Source organism: Vitis riparia, chromosome 3 (assembly GCF_004353265.1).
Source record: "Vitis riparia cultivar Riparia Gloire de Montpellier isolate 1030 chromosome 3, EGFV_Vit.rip_1.0, whole genome shotgun sequence".
In the NCBI taxonomy this organism is placed as follows: domain Eukaryota; kingdom Viridiplantae; phylum Streptophyta; class Magnoliopsida; order Vitales; family Vitaceae; genus Vitis; species Vitis riparia.
The window spans coordinates 866,522-884,698 of record NC_048433.1 but is presented as its reverse complement, the minus strand read 5'-3'; the positions used below and the strand labels follow the sequence as shown (position 1 = coordinate 884,698).

At 36.5% G+C, this 18,177-nt stretch overlaps 3 protein-coding genes across 4 annotated transcripts; all 3 read right to left on the bottom strand.

The window, feature by feature from the left end:
- Positions 1-1,390: 1,390 nt before the first annotated feature.
- Positions 1,391-3,285, bottom strand: LOC117910862 (type III polyketide synthase B). Its single transcript, XM_034825039.1, has 2 exons — positions 3,016-3,285; positions 1,391-2,599 (listed from the first exon to the last, which is right to left on the bottom strand). Exons 1-2 carry the CDS (start codon positions 3,197-3,199, stop codon positions 1,605-1,607), a joined length of 1,179 nt encoding a protein of 392 aa, XP_034680930.1. The 5' UTR covers positions 3,200-3,285; the 3' UTR covers positions 1,391-1,604.
- Positions 3,286-4,603: 1,318 nt separating this feature from the next.
- LOC117911481 (5'-methylthioadenosine/S-adenosylhomocysteine nucleosidase 2-like) lies at positions 4,604-13,214 on the bottom strand. 2 transcript variants are annotated; one of them, XM_034825879.1, is made up of 8 exons: positions 13,011-13,214; positions 12,670-12,733; positions 11,632-11,723; positions 9,066-9,172; positions 7,535-7,609; positions 6,853-6,939; positions 5,843-5,935; positions 4,604-5,061 (listed from the first exon to the last, which is right to left on the bottom strand). In XM_034825879.1, exons 1-8 carry the CDS (start codon positions 13,102-13,104, stop codon positions 4,864-4,866), a joined length of 810 nt encoding a protein of 269 aa, XP_034681770.1. In that variant the 5' UTR covers positions 13,105-13,214; the 3' UTR covers positions 4,604-4,863. The 2 variants fall into 2 exon arrangements, with proteins under 2 accessions (XP_034681770.1, XP_034681771.1); XM_034825880.1 differs by having other exon boundaries at positions 6,853-6,927; positions 13,011-13,212.
- A 1,933-nt stretch (positions 13,215-15,147) lies between these two features.
- On the bottom strand, positions 15,148-18,177 carry LOC117911760 (COBRA-like protein 1). The gene is made up of 5 exons (XM_034826184.1): positions 17,812-18,177; positions 16,528-16,981; positions 16,253-16,412; positions 15,852-16,111; positions 15,148-15,611 (listed from the first exon to the last, which is right to left on the bottom strand). Exons 1-5 carry the CDS (start codon positions 18,055-18,057, stop codon positions 15,310-15,312), a joined length of 1,422 nt encoding a protein of 473 aa, XP_034682075.1. The 5' UTR covers positions 18,058-18,177; the 3' UTR covers positions 15,148-15,309.

The following is an 18,177-nucleotide window of genomic DNA, read 5'->3' as shown; positions in this document are numbered from 1 at the left end:
TGTCATGCTTGTATGAATGGTTTGAACATGAGAATGTTTTAGGCTTTTAGGATTAAAAAATATATAGATGGGATCAAATGGTATACGCTTCTTAGCCTCTTGTTCATTGTGGGTGGTGGGTTTCCACATTCCAATAAGCATCCACAGCCACCACTGTACGACAAAGTGCTGTGACTATGTTTATTGCTCCACTAGCCACAGCCATCCGATAGTCCACCATACCCTCGTTTCTCCATCCACTACCTGTCATTCAATGGTTCTTTACAATTTATGAAACATGAATAATCTTTCGTTAGTTAAAATAAAACTTATATAAAAAAATAACATTTTTTATTTTTATATTATGTCTAATGTGGGCACATGACGAGTAATTACAATGAAGACGACAATCGGCATCCAATTACACGAACCATCTGTGCAGAAAAGAACTCGGTCATATGATTTTTAAAAGTATATGACTTTTTAAGAATAAATTTAAGGTATTTTTGATAATATTTTAAGAAACAATTAAAAATATGATAAATGCTTAGAATTTTAAAAAGCTTAAAAAAATGTACTTTAACATTTCGGAAGTCAATCAATTAGGGCTTAAATATATGTCAATGAGTGATATGTGATGTTTTTTGATCGTTGAATTGGATGGTTTTGGGTGGGTTGAGTTAGTATTCTACGTAACCAAACAGGGTGGAAAATAATTTTAATTACCTCTATTTTAATGTTCGAGTTAGGATCCTTGAAACGATGTCGTTTAGTTTTCCTCTCTTTCTTTGTTCTCGACGGGCAATCGAATCGACACCGTTTTTCCTCCGTTTTTTTCTCCTCCATTTCTCGTCTTGATGCCGAAATTCACTCCATTTTCTCCGTTTGACTACGAAAACGACGCCGTTGGATGTTTTGACGTTTGACCTTAGATTCAGAGTCCAAAACGACACTTGACCTCAGATTCAAATTTCCGTTTCTGCTTTATTTTCACCTGGTTTTCTCGGCAACCAAACAGGGCCTCGAAAATTTTTGAATGCAGTCTCATCGTCTTCGTTGATAATAGCATAGCGCTTTTCACGAATTTCTCATGCAATAAAGATATTGCATGATCTTTGGAGAGGCCTTCAAGGTTTAATAGTTTTCTGTTCCGTCTTCTTCTGTTGATGGATTCACCTAATTGAAAGATGGAGTCAATTTGATACTAGAAACTTACTCTATCAGCGTAGTGAAGTTAGGATTTTGTTCTTGGGGCCAGAAAACCTAGTGATGCAATGCTCATTATTTCTCTTACAAGTCCATTCTGATATTTCTGATAATTCATGAAACCTAGTTCGCCAAATGATAGCGATGAGTCCTCGTTTTGATTCCTATGAAGAAATTGAAGTTATACGTTAATGGATCCTGTAAAGAGAATGAAACGAGCTTCGAGTTTAGAATTTCCCGTTTCGATTCCTCTGAAGACATGAAAAGAACTTTCATTCTGGATTAATTGATTGCAATTTGTGTAAAAAAAAAAAAGGGGCGTTTGGACAGAAAAAAAATCCAAGCATAGGTCTTGGATGAGAATGGTAGTATGCTAGTAGAAGACTAAATTGTGAGAGGTGTAAAGCAGGAGATTATTCTTAGACAGTGAGGTTCCTTGCAAGGATTCCCTCGAAGGTAATCCCGGGACCAAAAGCCAGAATCAATCCCCACTCACCATCTCCCTGGTCTTGCCTCTTCGTCTTTGAGCTCTCTTCTAACATGTACTCCAGCACATACACAATGGTATTGCTGCTAGCATTTCCGTAGTCTGCCAGTGCTCGCCTACTAGCATTCAGCTTCTCTGGCAGCAAGTCAAGCCTCTTTTCCATCCTATTCAAGATTGCAGGCCCGCCTGGATGGACTGCCCAGAAGATCTTGTTGTAGTCTTCATCAGAAAATCCAACATTTCGAATCAGTTTATCACAGAATGCCTCGATGTGATCTTCAATTATCTGAGGGAGTTCCCTTGCTAGCTTGAAGCTAATCCCTTCTTCCGTGAGTCGCCCATCAATGGTCTTCTCAGTGTCTGGCAAGAAATTCTGGATGGCTGTGTGGAGCTCAAAGAGAGGCCTTTCAGTGCTTGGAATTGGGTCAGAGCCTATTATCATGGCTCCAGCTCCATCCCCAAAGAGTGCAACCCCTACTAGATCATATGGACGGTCTGCACTTGGTGGTTTGAACCCAATAATAGTAGTTTCTGAAGTGGCAAGCAGAACTCGACTCTCAGGATTGTTCTCAGCAATGTCTTTTGCAACACGGAGGCCAGCCACACCTCCTGAGCAGCCCATGAAGTAGAGCTGGACCCGATGAGTCTCAGGGCTCAGCCCTAGTCCTTTTGCTAGGTAGAGGTCACCCCCTGGCAGCCGGGCCTCACTTGAGGACACATAGACCAAGTGAGTTATCTCTGAAACAGACCTGCCCCATTTCTTGATGCAAGCTTTTGAAGCGTCTATTGCCATCTGTGTGACAGCCTTGTTGCATATATCTAATCGCTGCTTTACCGTCGGTTGGCCCTCAATGACAAGCTCTGGGTACTTCCTTAGGATCTCTTCTGACATGACCACATACCTTGTTTTAACTGTCGTTGTCTTGCCTGTAAAGAAACAGTGCAGAATGAGATGACAGTTATTTTAGTTATAAGCCTTCAAACTATCACATTACTTTTCAACACCCACCACGCTGGATGTATCAAAATCCATCACAACCAAATTATGATGATCCTCAAAAGGATCCTAAGAATTGACCATCCATGATTTTCTGTTTGGGGCTCGCTATATCATTGGTTGACTCATATTTAGATTGAAAAATAGTCTCAAGCCACCGAGTTGCTAGTTTTCAAGATAAGTTGCTTCTCTATTCATCATTTAGTTATATAAATCGATTATACCCTGACATGGGTTGCTGTGGTTGGTGGCAGGCTTGCAATGGCAACAAATTGAGATGAGCCTAACCTTGTTTATTGCCACATTCTAATAAGAAAGAAATGCAAAAGAAGGTTAGAGGTATTACAGAGTCTAGCTAGCTTCTCCTTGAGGTCTGGATCATCACAGTTTGTGTTCCTGAAATACCCATCAACCAGAAACTCTTGCATGACAAGCTGATGAGGGAAGGCCTTGCCCAGAGCCAGAATCGTGGCTTTGCCAGGGTTAGCCTTCTTCAATGAGCCCACTTGCTCAACTGTCCCACTCCCCATGTCCCCTCTCTTTTAAAAGGAATGCCGAATATTTTGCCTGCAGAAGAGGTTGAAGAGACTCTTCTCCCTTGCAATGAAATCTAGCATTGAACTGCTGATTTATTTATATACTGTGGCATTGCATGGTTTTGATATTTAAATAAGCTAAAGGGTGTTATGACTTTATCATTTCATGTGAAGGGTGACACCCAAGTCTTCTATTGTTATGTATAGAGGTTTAATGGATTAGCTGAGAAGCATGGACTTCATGGGTCTCAAGTTTGAAGATGTAGGTAGAGGTTAGGTGAAGGGTTTGTGCATGGGCTGTATCAGCGGCATTGATTGATTTGTTGTAGATGGTGCATTTTGTTCATCAATCACCACCATCTGATCTTGAGTTCTGTTGAGAAAACTCCTCTGGACGTGAAAATGCTATTCTGATGAAGGGGTGACCCATGAATTTATGGTCCATTCATAGGATTCTGAAGTAGAATAGACCTGTGGGGCTGACCATGTCCCCCCCTCTTACCACCAAATACCAAGTTCAGTTACAAAACCACGTGATGTAAGGTAAAAAATGATGGAAGAGGAAAAGAAAATAGATTGGAAAAAAATAAAAATAAAAAATAGAAAATAAGAAAAGAAGTAAAGAAATTTTATAAAAATAAAAAATAAAAAATTCTCTAGATAATTAAATTATTGACAACTATATATTTTCCTCAAATTTTCCTTTATCTAAGGAAAATCGAAATGAAAATTTTTTAGTATTTTAAAACTGAAAGGAAAGTAAACAAAAATATCATGGAAAAGATAATTAGATTATTGAAAACTGCATTTTCCTTTATTTAATGAAAATTGAAAGGAAAATATTTAAGTATTTTACTTGCTCTTTTCCCAAATGCCTTTTTCTTTCTTCATATATTAAAAAATATATTTTTATTTTTGGTTTTTTTTTTCCCAAGAGCCAAACATAGTCTTATTATTTTGGTTGGGCTGGGGTTCAGTCCACCCATTGTTTGATGCTCAAATGCGTCCGTTTTAAGCGGATGTGTTAACTAGGAAATGGAGATCAATTTCATCCATCAAATCACCAACTTTGTAACTTCAGAACTTTTATTTTCGGGCATGAGATTCCTTCAACCTCTGTACGTATTATGGGGTGAAGTTAGAGCGCTACACCATTTCAACACTCCGCCAGACCTCCAACCCTAGAGAGAATCCATTGTTGGTTCTAGAAATTGAATGATTAAAATCAAGCGCAACACGTCCCCGTTAGTGAGACTCTGAAATCATCAACAATGATAATCAAACCAAATTTTCAAAGTGATGCCCTAGATCATTTCCTTTTGTTACACTAACAGTTTAAAAAAAGGACTGGACCAGTAAGACATGAGTAACTAACTATACAATACTCAGAAGAAAAGGTAGTATGCAACTGACTAGGAAGATGTCAATTTGCAGATAATCCATAGATTTCATTAGATGAGACTCAGACCAGTAAAGTGAAACATAAGCCTAACCAAACTGGGAACTTTGGCTGTTTTAACTTTTAAATTACACATTTTCAATCATTCATATGATATTTTTAATGAAACAGAGGTGTTTATGAGATACCTCCATGTTTATCTTTATAGAAACCTGCAAGTTGAGACCCCACCGGATCGGTCTTTAGAGGTTCGTGTTCGTCAAAGTTCAGAAATGCACTTCCCGTTGATGAAATCAACAACTTTGGTGACTGACTGATCGAGTGCAGCAGTTACAGCTGCCAAATTCTGCAAGAATTCTTCGGCTGTTGGTTTTTCACCATCCACGAGATCAGTCACTGCCTTTATGAATATCACAGGGACTTTTAGAAGATCTGCTACATAGGCGACGGCCGCTCCCTGAAACCCAAATTTAGAAATCAATAATGGAGAGGCTTGCTGCAATGGAAGCATAAGGAACATTCATATCATCTAAAGTAAGCTTCTTCTTTGTGAGGAAACCTTGTTAGGGAAAGGTTTTGACTCTGATTAATAATAAATGCTTCTTTTGTTAAGTCAAAGAAGAATCAATAAATTACATTTTATTGCATTGTATCAAGACAAGGGTTCTCTAGGAGTTGCTTTTTCTCTTAGTTTGATGTTTCTTGGGTTTCGTCTACCACACTTAAGAGAGACTTGTCTAGGTTGACATGGCTTCTTCCTAGTAAGAAGATGAAGAAAGGTATGGAAAGCTGCAGCGTAACAAATTTTTTGAATAGTTTGGAAAGCGAGGAATCAAAGGTCATTTGAAAATGAGGAGCAATCAGTCCATGTTCTTAAGAGTCTGTTCCTTGGTGCCCTTTTTTGGTGGGTAAAGTTGTATTGAAGGCTCAAAGTCTCTAATAGATTTTGGTGATTGGTTGAGCTCTTGCTAAGAGAGGGGGACTTTTGTTGATCCTTTAGCACTCTTTGTATATGTCCTATATATGTTGGACTGCTGTTTTTTTTTTTTGGCGCTTGTTAATACAATATATTATTCTTATTGCCCATTAAAAAGAAAATAGATCCTGATAACTCCCACAACCCACATGTTCAAAGCAGAACAAAGTAAGTACTTTGATGAAACCAATGGCCGATCCACTAAAGTGAAGGCAGAAAAGAAATATGCTAGTAGCTAGGTCAAGAATGATAAAAAGGTTACCTCCATGTCTTTGACTGTAGCACCATTTGCCAAAATTGATGATTCATCATGTGGAGACATATCTAAAGAATCCCCGGTGGACAATGCACCAATCTGAAACATGCAAACTAGCATAATTGAGACTTAAGAGATCTTTGTAGTTATAAAAGAAGAAACAATACCATGTCATTTTTATTCAGAGAAGCCAAAAACCTACATCATATCAATGCTACAACTTAATCACAATAACAACTTCAGCATACTACAAGGCATCTTAAATATAATAGATGTGCACAAAAACCTACATCATATCAATGTATCAACATCCAACCACGAAGAAATGTTCCCTAGTGTATAGGTAAAGCCATGATTACCTGAAGCATTGACATTGTTTACATTATGAGCACCATAGGGGCAGAAACTTATTCATTTTAACTAGTCAGTACAAACAGAAGCAATATCTGTAAATTAAATTTATCTGTTATCCTACTAAAGACCCATATTTTTTCACTCTTAAAACAGAAATTTGTTAACACAAAGAGAAGATATACATACGCATCTGCATGCTCTACAAAAATGAGATACAGAGGACCTAGACTGAATGCAAAACTATGCTCTCATTAACCTCCTGAATATATCTCTACAAAGAAGCTGATGCTTTCTTTCCATACACTTAAAAGAAAATTCCAATAAATTGTGTCGAAAGCTTAGGTATCTAGAATAGCAGTCATGACCAATCATCCAACAAGACAAAAAAGCAAGGCGACCAAAATCAAAACAGGAAAAAACAAGAGCACTTTTTGAGCAGTTAAAAAACTGAGAATTTAATGCCCTTAAAACAGTTAGCTAAGAGTTCTGCATAGAGGTGGTTCTAAAATAAAACAACTTGAATTGCTGATGATATTACAATGGGCTTAAATTGTCAAATAGATGTGTCAAACCATTCCAAACAAGAAAGCATTCAAAAAACTTCGCACAAAGATGGACTTGAATAACTATTAATCCAAGCATTTTTACTGCCCAGTAAACACCTTTAGGTTAAGCTCCTTTAAAAGATTGGGTGCTGAGAAGGCCTTCCTTAAACCAATTCCATACTGATCAAAGACCTGCAAAAGAAACTTGGAGCAGATGAAAATTGACTGAACAGTGCTACAAAAAGGGTTGACAAGAAAGAGAAAGCAACTAATTTGTATTGTTTGGCAGGTTAACAGTTCATTTCACAAATGCAATCATCAACCATTCCATCATCTAAGAAGAACAAATAGGAACTGTCAATAAGTAAAAATGGCCATTTTTGGTACGAAACAGAAAAATCTGATCCAGAACTCCAGCGATGGACTACATACCTATATACAGTTTATTCTTGTAAGCTCATCCAGACCTATCTATGCATATTGATGATCCATAAATGTTACATTGCTTAATCTACATTATAAATTTGGTTGTACTCTACAATATTGTTTAAATATGAATCTATATCCAAGAATATCATTATTATATTTGAACCCTGGTAACACACCACAAAAACATCCAGCTTAGGTTTTGCTTGAACAGGTGAATAGAAGAAAATTTTACAAGTTCTGCAATTTGAATATCTCCCTTATGCTCCATAGTGCAGATTAAGGACAAATTCATGGATAACCACTCTTCAAGGTGCCTTGCCACATTAACAAGATATCAGAAAGATGAGAACTGAATACAAGAAAAACTTACAGGAATAGGTATCCGCCTATCATGGAAAGCAACATCAGTCGCAAGAAAAACATCACCAACACATGCTCCTTTGGCCTGAAAACATCTAAGAATAAATCTCAAAATATACAAATAAATGGACAACTCATAATTAAAAATTATAAAATTGTACACAATTTTCATGGAAAATAAGTCTACAAAATGCAATAAAGGGTTTAGTTCCTTCTCTAAGAGGGCATAGCTCTATTATTAATTATAGTCCAAGATAACAAGCCTCAAGGAAAAAGAAAGAAAGACAAATCCTATGGTTGAGGATTACTAGAACTTCCATAGTTGAGGATTACTATAGTAAACCTAAAACAATGACAGACAATTTCACAGTTTATCAGCTTAAGGATCTCAACCACAATAAGAGATGGAAAAGAAAAACAGAAATAGCTCTAGATGAGTTCAGATACTTTAAACAAGAAAAGCAATGAGAGTTTCTGGTTCAATGAGAGACAGCATGTTATGATAAGCCCACTAGTGGCTTGAGTACTAGAAGCATTTCACTCCTTAATAAAGCTCGTTGGTATCTAAAGCAGGTAAGGGAGATTATGAGGTGAATCTCTGGAAAGTAATTGGAAAAGGTTGGAATAGCTTTCTTCTAGACCTCGCGTCTTGGTGGAGTACAATCTTTGAACCAAATTTTGGCATGATGGTTGGTGTGCAGAGGTCCTATGCAAGTCCATTTCTTGGCGTTATTTAATATAGCAGTTGGCAAAGATGCTTCTTTAGGGGAATCAGGATTATCCGGTTGAGGGAGTAGCACACCAGGGCAGTGCATCATGGAGAGGTTTCTTTGATTAGAAGTGGGAGCTCGCGGACCTACTTATGGAGCTTTTAGACACAGTGGTAGTAGCAGCAGCAGCATTTAGGATAAGTTGGTATACAAGGCTTCTCTGAAGGGCATCTCCTCAGTCATGTCTTCCTACAAGACTGTCTTCAGGTGCAGCCTTAACATTTCCAATCAAAGAGATTTGGGACCCTAAATTGTTGTCCAAGATTGGTTCAGAAAATGGCTCCTATATGCCCTTGAGGCCTAACTCAAGTGATAAGGAGTTGGATTGGGGATATAGCAGGTTCCAAGTTTGAGTCCCAATAGGGACAAAAAGAAAAGAAAAATGTTACCTATTTTAAAAAAAGTCTTTGTGTCTACATTGGACAAATTGGAAAGAAAAGAAAAAGAGATCTTTTGATGGTTAAGAGCAGTCTTTACTGGTCGTGAAAAATCAATTTCTCAAAACATTCTTATTTAGTCCAAGGGGCTGGTGGTGGGTACCAATATCACCTTGCTAAATTTTGAGGATAATTTGGCTTCATGTTAATCCATGAGGTGTCATGTAATTCTTTGTTTTCTTAAGCCTAGGTGCATCTTGTATATTTGATGTACTTGGGTTGCACCACCTTTCTCTAATTATAGTTTATTTGCCTCCATATCTCTCTCTCTATATACATACATACATACATATATATCAATATATATAATGGTTCTTTGCAACAGGGAACATACCTTAAAACCACCAGCTGTGCCTGCATTTATGACAAGGTCAGGTTGTAATGCTTGGATAGAAGCATAGGTCACAAGAGATGCAGAAACAGTGCCCACGTTATCAACCCCTGAAGAAATGGTGGAGGAGTCAACAAAAAGGAATCCAGAATTAAGCCACATGAAATATGCAGTACATTGAAAACAGTGATGGTATTCCAAGAACTAGAGAGCCCAATAGAAACATGCATATAATAAATTTACAAGTAGTGATATAGTCAATGGATATATCAAAGTTGCAATTGACATTAAATGAATCAAACTTTATTCAACGCAAAATTAACAGCTTTCTAGGCAATTAAGAGATATTTGTACAGACATCGAAAAGAATACAGGTTTGTAGTATTTTCTCAGGCACAAACGCATGCACACAGATTAAAGTCACAATTCACACATTACAGTAAACATATATGGGAATTATTAGGCTACCAATTTGACCAAAAGACTTAAGTTGTTAGATAATAGACCCACAATGAGTAACAAACTATCACAGATCATAACCACAGATGGGGGAATAAAAAAAGACTCAAGCTTTGGGCCCACAATGTATACCGGGCTAATATGGATTAAAAACTGAAGTTAAATAGATGAGGCTTTGTCCTGTGAAAGATGAAAAACATTTTAGGTTAACAAGGCATAACATATAAAGTCATTGATAAACACCAAAAACCAACTCTCTTTTGTGGGCAACCATTTTTTAATCCCTTCTGTGACTTAAACCTCAAACTTCGAACCTTGAACCTCTCACATCCCCATCCCAACCATTTGCCACTAGGGCCACGCCTCAAGTGCACTCACAACCAACTCATCATTGAGCAACTCAAATTAAGATAAATACTACTTGTGGATGATTACATGGTTGTCACATGTTTGTCTATTATGCTCCTTGATCCATTCTCCTAACACTGAATAGAACAAATTCCCAAAGTTCCATAGCATAGCGTTGGAATGGGTGGTCTTGAAGTTTCCAATAAAAGCAATGTAGCACATTTGTCCCTGCTTAGAGGTGGTCAATATCCATTACATTTCTAACATTATGTTGAGCATAACCTGGAGAATTCTCAGTGTTTACAATTATGGAATCAAGCATAAACAAAGATCCAGTAGAAAAGCATCATGGAAAATAACCAAACGGGTTCCAATGAAAAAAGGACAGTGGGAATGAAATTCCCTCACCACAAAAGAAAGATAATATGAGAAACCTCAACCAGAGAGAATGAATCACTTAACATCTATGAATTGGGGATATTTCACCAGCCAAGCAAGTTTTTGCTCTTGACTCTTAGGAAATTGCTCAATGGCCAACAAGACAGCTCCAGCATTTCTTTCACATAAGATACTAAGTAGGATATATGAGGCAAGCATTTAAAAAAAAAAATTCCAAGGACAAACGGCATAGAATCTTCTAAGTCACTAAAAATTGAACAGGGTGACATTTTGTAGCTAGAGACTAGTTCTAGACGGAGTAATTGAAAAAATACCTTCAACAAGATGGTGGGTGCAAGAGCATTCCTAACCATGGGAAAATGTCTTTAGAGTCTTGGATATAGCAGCTCGGAGGTCAGTGGACTCCCTGTGCTATCTGGAACTGATGCAAGTGTGACAAGGTAGGCTAGTTGGGCTACGGCCGTGGTTCCACCCACCCTACCCTAACTTGGACCAATGTAAGGATGAGATACCATTCTCTAAAAAGAACAGATGCACACTACCTTGAATACAAACGTCAAGGCATGTACAGTAACTGGATACCGTCATACGGAACATTTGCTTTGATAAGATTTGAAATTTGGAACAAATAAAGATTGTTTGCAAAGTCTCCAAAGCAGAAATTTTCGAGCTATGGATAATAAAGGAAATAACTGCATAAGTACCAAATCACATAATCCACAACTTGAAAAATTCAAGAAAATGAAAAGAAAAAATGTTTCCAATATCTCAAAAGCATCCATTCCTGATAGGTGATATATATAAAAATAAAGGAAAGAAAAAAAATATAATGTGGGGCTCTAGGGCTCGTACCAAAGTGTTTTTTTCACATGGGAATTCTAACTATGAACCAACTCAAAGGGAGATGATGGTTTTTGGCGGATTATTATTGTATGTGTAAAAAAGCATAAGAATCAGTAGACTATCTCATCCATTATGCGAAAGCTAGCAGGCTGTGACCATTCAGTGAAGGGCTTGGAGATCAGCTCCCATTTGCCTTTTCTAGACAATTTGGAAGGAACACAATTGAAGAACCTTTGAAGGGGCGCAACACACTAACCAATCTTTTAAGGACTCCCTTATATCTAATCCATACGTGTGCTCCAGTTTGTAGGTTGTTTCTTTTTGTTTTCTCACATGTATACTTCTTGCATATTATGTTTCTCATATGTGTACACATGTGTGTGTATATATATATATTCTTATTTGCATATCAAAAAAATAAAAATAAAGAAAAAGAATAGACACACAATTGACAAAGCATGTACTCAAAGATCTGAATGGATTAAGAAAAAATAAATAAATAGCAGAACCATATATTTACCCAAAACTAAATCTTTTCCTGGCCAGATTATACTGATATGCAGATCTTTATAGATACCATGATACCGCACCCAAGGAACTCCTCTTGGGAACCTGAACAATTGAGCATTAGCATACCAAACCAGCAACCAAATCAGAGAGATACATGGCACTCCCAGAGAATCTCAGTCACAGAGAATCTAACTTTAAAGGTTTAGTTACCCAATAATCATCACTAATTATCTATGAAATAAACTAAGTTTTTTGTAATTAAAAAAAAAGATTTAAAAAAAAAAAAAAAATCTAAACTGTTTGAAATATACCACAGTTATATGAAGTTTTAAGTTACAAGAACAGAGTATGTGTTTCAAAAAAGCGATCACATTTCAAATCCCCAAACAGTACAAAGGATTAAGTTCAGTAAAGCAATTTCTCTTTTTTCCTTTGAAAGACAGTTCAGTAAAACAATTTTCCAACCAAACTAACAGCCCAACTCAATAATCCAGTGGAAGATTGTCCTGCTGCCATGAGAAAAATCAATCATTGACCCACAGATAAAAGGAATTTCTGTTGATGAATCCATCCTTGTTCTGTCCAATGATAGCAGCAAATAAAAAATAAAAAAATAAAAAAAGAAAATAGCTCTATCTTCCTAGGTTTAATTATTCTCGTGTGATATTAACGAATACAGAAAAAATACTGTGGATACCCTGTTTGGCTGCTGATGGGAAACTGAAGGCATAAAAAATAAAAGAATTAAAATTTTCAATGTTTCATTTCCAAGAAAACAGAAAACCTCCATTCAAGCAGGTCTAAAACACCCATCTTCTTATTTAATGTGAGTTTTTCATTTTCATTTCTTGAATATTAGAAACATATTTCTTGCATTTTCATTTCAAACAGATTAAAAAACGACATCGTTGCAAATTTAAAATTAAAAACAAAAAGGAAAGGGAAAAAAAAAAACACTATTGAACTTGATGATATAGTAACATCCGATACTAGATTCAGCGATAGTAATCCCAAAACCATAAAATCAGCAACAAAAGAGTACACTCACACAGAGTCGAGATCCTCCGTCAGCTGGAACCTGTTCACTAGCGGAAGCGCCTCAGTCTGCATAGCTGAAACTCCAAACAAAAACCAGAAAATCAATCAAATCACCAATCCGATAAAATAACATCGCGTTTGGAATCCGAGACAACACAAGAATAAAAGATACAATCTCTGAATCTCGAATCTGAAAACCAAGCCAAAAAGCCGTAATTTGCTCAGTTAACAGACCTTCACACCGTAAACAATAATAAAAACCATTTTAAGATTCAAGCAGCTTTCAATTTTCTCTCTTAGTTTCCTTCTTTTCCTCATTAACCAAAAAAACAATAGAGCGAGAGTGAGAACCGATGATGATGACGATGGTGGCGATGGGACGCTTCTCGGCTTCGGCAACCATGGCCTCCTCGGCAACGTCGGATCTGTCGTCGTGAGGAGCCATCGCCGGCGGTGACTCTCCGGAAAACTGGTGAGAGCGTTGTGGTGATTAAAAAAACTTTCCAGGAAAATCTAGAGAGAGATGAAATTACTTCTTTCAATTATTCTTCTGTTATAAAATGCTGTTATGTTAGGCCATTCGTTGACGGCGGCCTCTTAGGATTTACAACTTTTTCTTTTTCCTTTTTAATTTCTTTTATCTTTTTTGAGTTTTTTCAATTATGAAGAATTTTAGTGGAAGAATAAAACGACAAAGTATAGTAATAAAAATATCTAATCCGAACAAATTTCATAATTTAGTAATTAAAACTTAAAAGTCAAAATTTATAAAAATAAAGTGAGAACGCATTGTGAAAAATACGAGATTCATTTTTGTGTTTTAATCGTATTTCCTATTTCAATCTTTTTTTTTAATTGGTAATTATTTTCGAAGAAGCATGGTCAAATGGATAAACTTTTTATCATTATACTATTGGTGAAAAATAAGTCAAAAAGATCATTATTTTCATCCAAACTACCCAACAAAAAATAAAAATAAAAATATGAAAATTTATATAAAATTTTAGTGGAAATGTATCATGCAAAAATAATACGGGATCACTATAGTAGAGGTAGAAAATAAGCGAAACCTAATAAGAAAAACTTTATATTTTTTATGATATGTATTATTAGAAAGGTGCAAAAAGTAGCTCTCCAAAATCCTTACTTGAATTGATGAATAAACCCAATTTCCAGAATTGCCATACAAGGCTTCCAATGAACCAAAACGTCATTAGTGATAAATGAAGCATAGAGCCCCACCCAAAAAAGGAAATTTTAGCAAGAAAGAGACGAGGCAATTGGAGATAGGAGGAAGGACGGTGTCTTGTTCCTGTTGGGGTTACCAATTAAATAAGGCTCTCTTGGTTGGTTGGCTGGTCTCTAGTCTCTAGTCTCTAGTTTCTAGACTCTCTACCACAATGCAAGTCCTCTGTGAGTTGATGAAAAGCAACTTTTTTTTTTTCAGTAGCACTCCCTTCGAAAGGTGAGACGAAAACTTTTCTTGTATTTAATTTTCTTTTGTTGTTATTGCAAAGTCAGAGGGAAAATATAATAAAATAAATAAATAAATAATATATTTTTAAATTTTATTTTACTTAATTTTTTTTCACTTTTATATAAAAATTAAATAATTTAAAAATATATATTTTTTACTATGATGGATGATAGTAAGATGAGTTTTTCTGAGTATTTGTCTTGATGATACAGATTTGAAATTAAAATAAATAAGTTATAGATCGGTTTAAGATTTTCTTTTTTTAAACCTTCGGGATTTAGTTTAAACATTGCATTGTCCAATCCACTTCATTTGGATTACATTTAAAATAAAATTTTAAAAATAATTTAATTTAAAATTTTGTATTTTTTTTATTTTTAATGCATATAAAAATAAAATGATAATATTTTAATTATTTCTAAAATATATATTTTTTAATATAATTAAAATGTTAAAAAATTAATTTAAAAAAAAAAAGTTTTGAAAATTTTGAAAAGAAAAGAAGTTCAACAAGGTCAGAAAGGCCAAGTGAGTACGGGAAATTTGCAGTATGGCCTCGTTTAATTTTATTAATAGCGTGTGGATGAGAATTATTTTGATTAAAAGTTGAGGTGGGACGACCGTGACATACGGTAAGTGCATGAATGTCCCTTCACCAGCCAAAGTGCCAAATACTGATCTTCTCATTTTTTTCTTCTTTGCAATTCTTCTCTACAACCTACTCTTTTACAAGTATGTGTGAAGCTACCTTAAATAAATGAGTGGACATGTGGGCTTCATAGGTTTAATCACATCCCAAACTGAGGAACAAGAATGATGAAACCAGGGATTTGTCCTTGTTTGGGGCCCCAACTCTCTGTCTTCATGTGGGTGGACTGTGGACTGTGGACAGCAGCTTCACTGATACATCTTAATTCAAAGCAACAACAAACCCTTCTCAGATGTTACGAAAAAGAGAATGGATTTTTCTTTTTCTTTTTTTTTTTCTCCCAAATTTGGATAGAAATGCAATGGAAAGAATTCACAGTTCAGCTTCATGGGAAGCAGGATTGGCATAAATGCATTCAGTTCTTAGAGTGTTAGGTAAGAACAGAGCAATCCATACACCATTTTCTGTGGAATCATGTACATCTAACAGCAACTTGAGAATATAGGGGGTGCAAAACTTATTCATCAAAGCCAAATAGCTAGAACTTTGACAGTTAAACAGAGTAGGAGAAAGAAGAACTGAGGATGAGTCAGCTTCTGAGTTGAGGAACCGTTTGGCAGCATAGGGTAAGTGTCTGGAAGAGGCATTTCACAGTTCTCACCATTGAAATATATTCTTCGAGGGAAGGCCCACCCGCCGTTTAACGTGAATGAGTTTGAGTCCTTGCCCAGAAGTATCTCTGTTGTCACTGAGCCCAGTTTCTTGTCATCAGCATGCAAAAGCTCATTGTTGTAGAAGGTTACTCCCCAGAAGAGAGCAATCTCATCTGCAAGAGTTCCCATCATTTAAAAACAGATAAAAAAAATAGAGAAACTATCACAACAGAGAATTTAAAGCAGTCCTGTTCTTCTGATTCCCATGATGCCAACGTCTTATGATTATAATTTATTGCATATTGATATGATACCGGGTTATTGTGTGTTGACATATTGTGTGGTTCTAAGGTAAAGAAGCCCTCAATGTAAGGCGGCATAGTGCTAAATTTAGAGTACTTAAGTGAAAGTACCTGCAAACCCAACAGTGGGAAGTGCTGTGCTGTTGAAGCTGTATGTTGTTGTATTCTGGCTGAAACCAGGGTGCTGAACCAATATGTTCCAATCTGAGTAGTTTTTCGCGAGGTTGTAGTTTGAGATTGTCAGTTTCACCCTCCAGTGCGACATGTAGTTGTTCTTAACATGCCAGTGGACTCGAATGGGGCACATATGGTCAGTGCATTGGACTATGTCAAGTTTACCAGAACTCAACTGTGATAGCGAGGAACCTTCTCTGCTTTCATGAATATAGACAGAAGGAGAGAGAGGATTAAACTCTAAAAACAAGGTGGATAACAAACAATCACAAAGCTAGAAACACGCCTTGAACTGCAGGTTCTCATAATTAAGGATGTGATTTGTAATTAGGACACACCTAATACATGAATCTGTACTGGGGTTTGCATCTCTGCATCCACAGCTGCATTGAGGGCATGTGGTTATGGTGGGACTGTAAAATGTTGAGAGTGAAACACAACAAACTGGCACTTTGTTGGACAGAAAGGTAGAGTAAGTGCAAGTTGATTTCCATGTTCCTACAAACCCGAATAGACATATATTCTTAGATTGCTTCCATCAATAAACCAGTGGTCAGGTGTTAAGAACATTAATCTATTTTCAAATGGGGCTAAACTTTTATGGAGTACTTACTGAAAACTTGGATTTCTCTTCTCCCCCCAATAACTAAAGAAACTGTGGGATCAGTATCCTCAATTGGGCTACAAGTGTAACCAGGACCTGGTGCCATTAGAGTAAGATTTAGAGGCTTGTTGCCATGAGTATTCCCCTCCAAGTTTCCTACCATAATCTCAAAGGATGAGAATGAATTGGAAGGAATGATAGCCCAAGCAGAAAGAATGCCACCATGGCAGCAGTCCTCGGTCATGTTTTCTGGTGCAGCAGTCGGCTCCAGATCAACTATGACAGGGTTTTTCAAGCATGAGTGTGGGGTCTGGAATATGAAGGATGAGCAATTCCCTTGCTGGGTCGCAAAGGCTCCACTCATTGACCAGATCACCTCATCCTCGGCCCATGTCCATCCTAGCTTCCAACCCTGTTTCTCCACATGGCGATACTGATAGTAGTTTTGGATAGTTACCCTTGCCTGCAACAAACAATTGCCTTGATGAATAAGACAACTGGATAACAAAAAATACAGTGCAGTGGAACTTCAATTCAGTCTTGCAATTCCCCTTGTTTTCACTTCTCATGGTTTCTCTCAAATTCTCAATTACTTAAATCATTTTAGTTCTTGAATACAATCCATAATTCACTTATGCCAAAGAGACCACAAAAGCTCTATATTTAGATATGAAACCCGCGATTGGCATTAACGATAATGGTGATGATGAAGATGTACCATTGCATATTCATTTTAGAAGTTTGTTTTATACATGTAATTTGATTCTACTATTTGATCATCCTTTTGCAGACATTTTTTTCCTCCTTTGGTTCAAATTAAATCTTTTAGCATTATATTTACTTCCTCGTGTGGCAGTTTAATTCAGTATGATCGTTGGTCTGTTAACTTTCTTCAATAAAACCCAAGTTCTGGTCACCCTATAGTCTGAGATATTGTGGGCTACTTAGTATGTGTAGATAAACTATCATTTCCAACTTCCTGAAATCTCTAGCTAACATGAATATAAATGCCAAATAAAGAAACAGATCAGTTCAATGACCCTTAATTCTATTAAATCAAACCAGCAACTAGGGTTTCGATAAATAACAAATCAATTAAGGGATTTCTCATCGAAATCTAAAATGGTTTCCAATGATCATTCTAATGCCCAAACACCTCCTTGCATGTTTACTATTCACTGATGCTGAATATCAAACACATGCAAGTAAATATTCTTTTCAGCATACAATTCAATCAGAATGAAATTCAGAGAAATTTGAAGCTGACTATTGAGTCTGAGCCAAAACACTAACCACGTAGCCATCATCTGTCCATTTATGAGTGTCAAAAGTAACTGTGATGTTCCCATTGGGATCCAAAGGGTCATAGCAATCTGCAAAAACAAAGAAAGAGTAAAACAACTTGTTAAAAAACAAAATCAGTGAAGTAACAAAAAGAAAAGTATCTGTATAAATGATGCCTGATAAACCGGACATGGCTACTAATAATAATGTCAACTTCAAAGCAAAAGCCCACATGGGAGAAAAGATCAACTCCATTTTCCTTTAGAAGATGTACTGGTGGAGATGGATGACAGGAGTTGTTATAGTGGAATGAGACAGACAGAGACAGACAGGGCCACCATGAACTTTGCTAACAAGGAAGGGAATGTTCTGGTT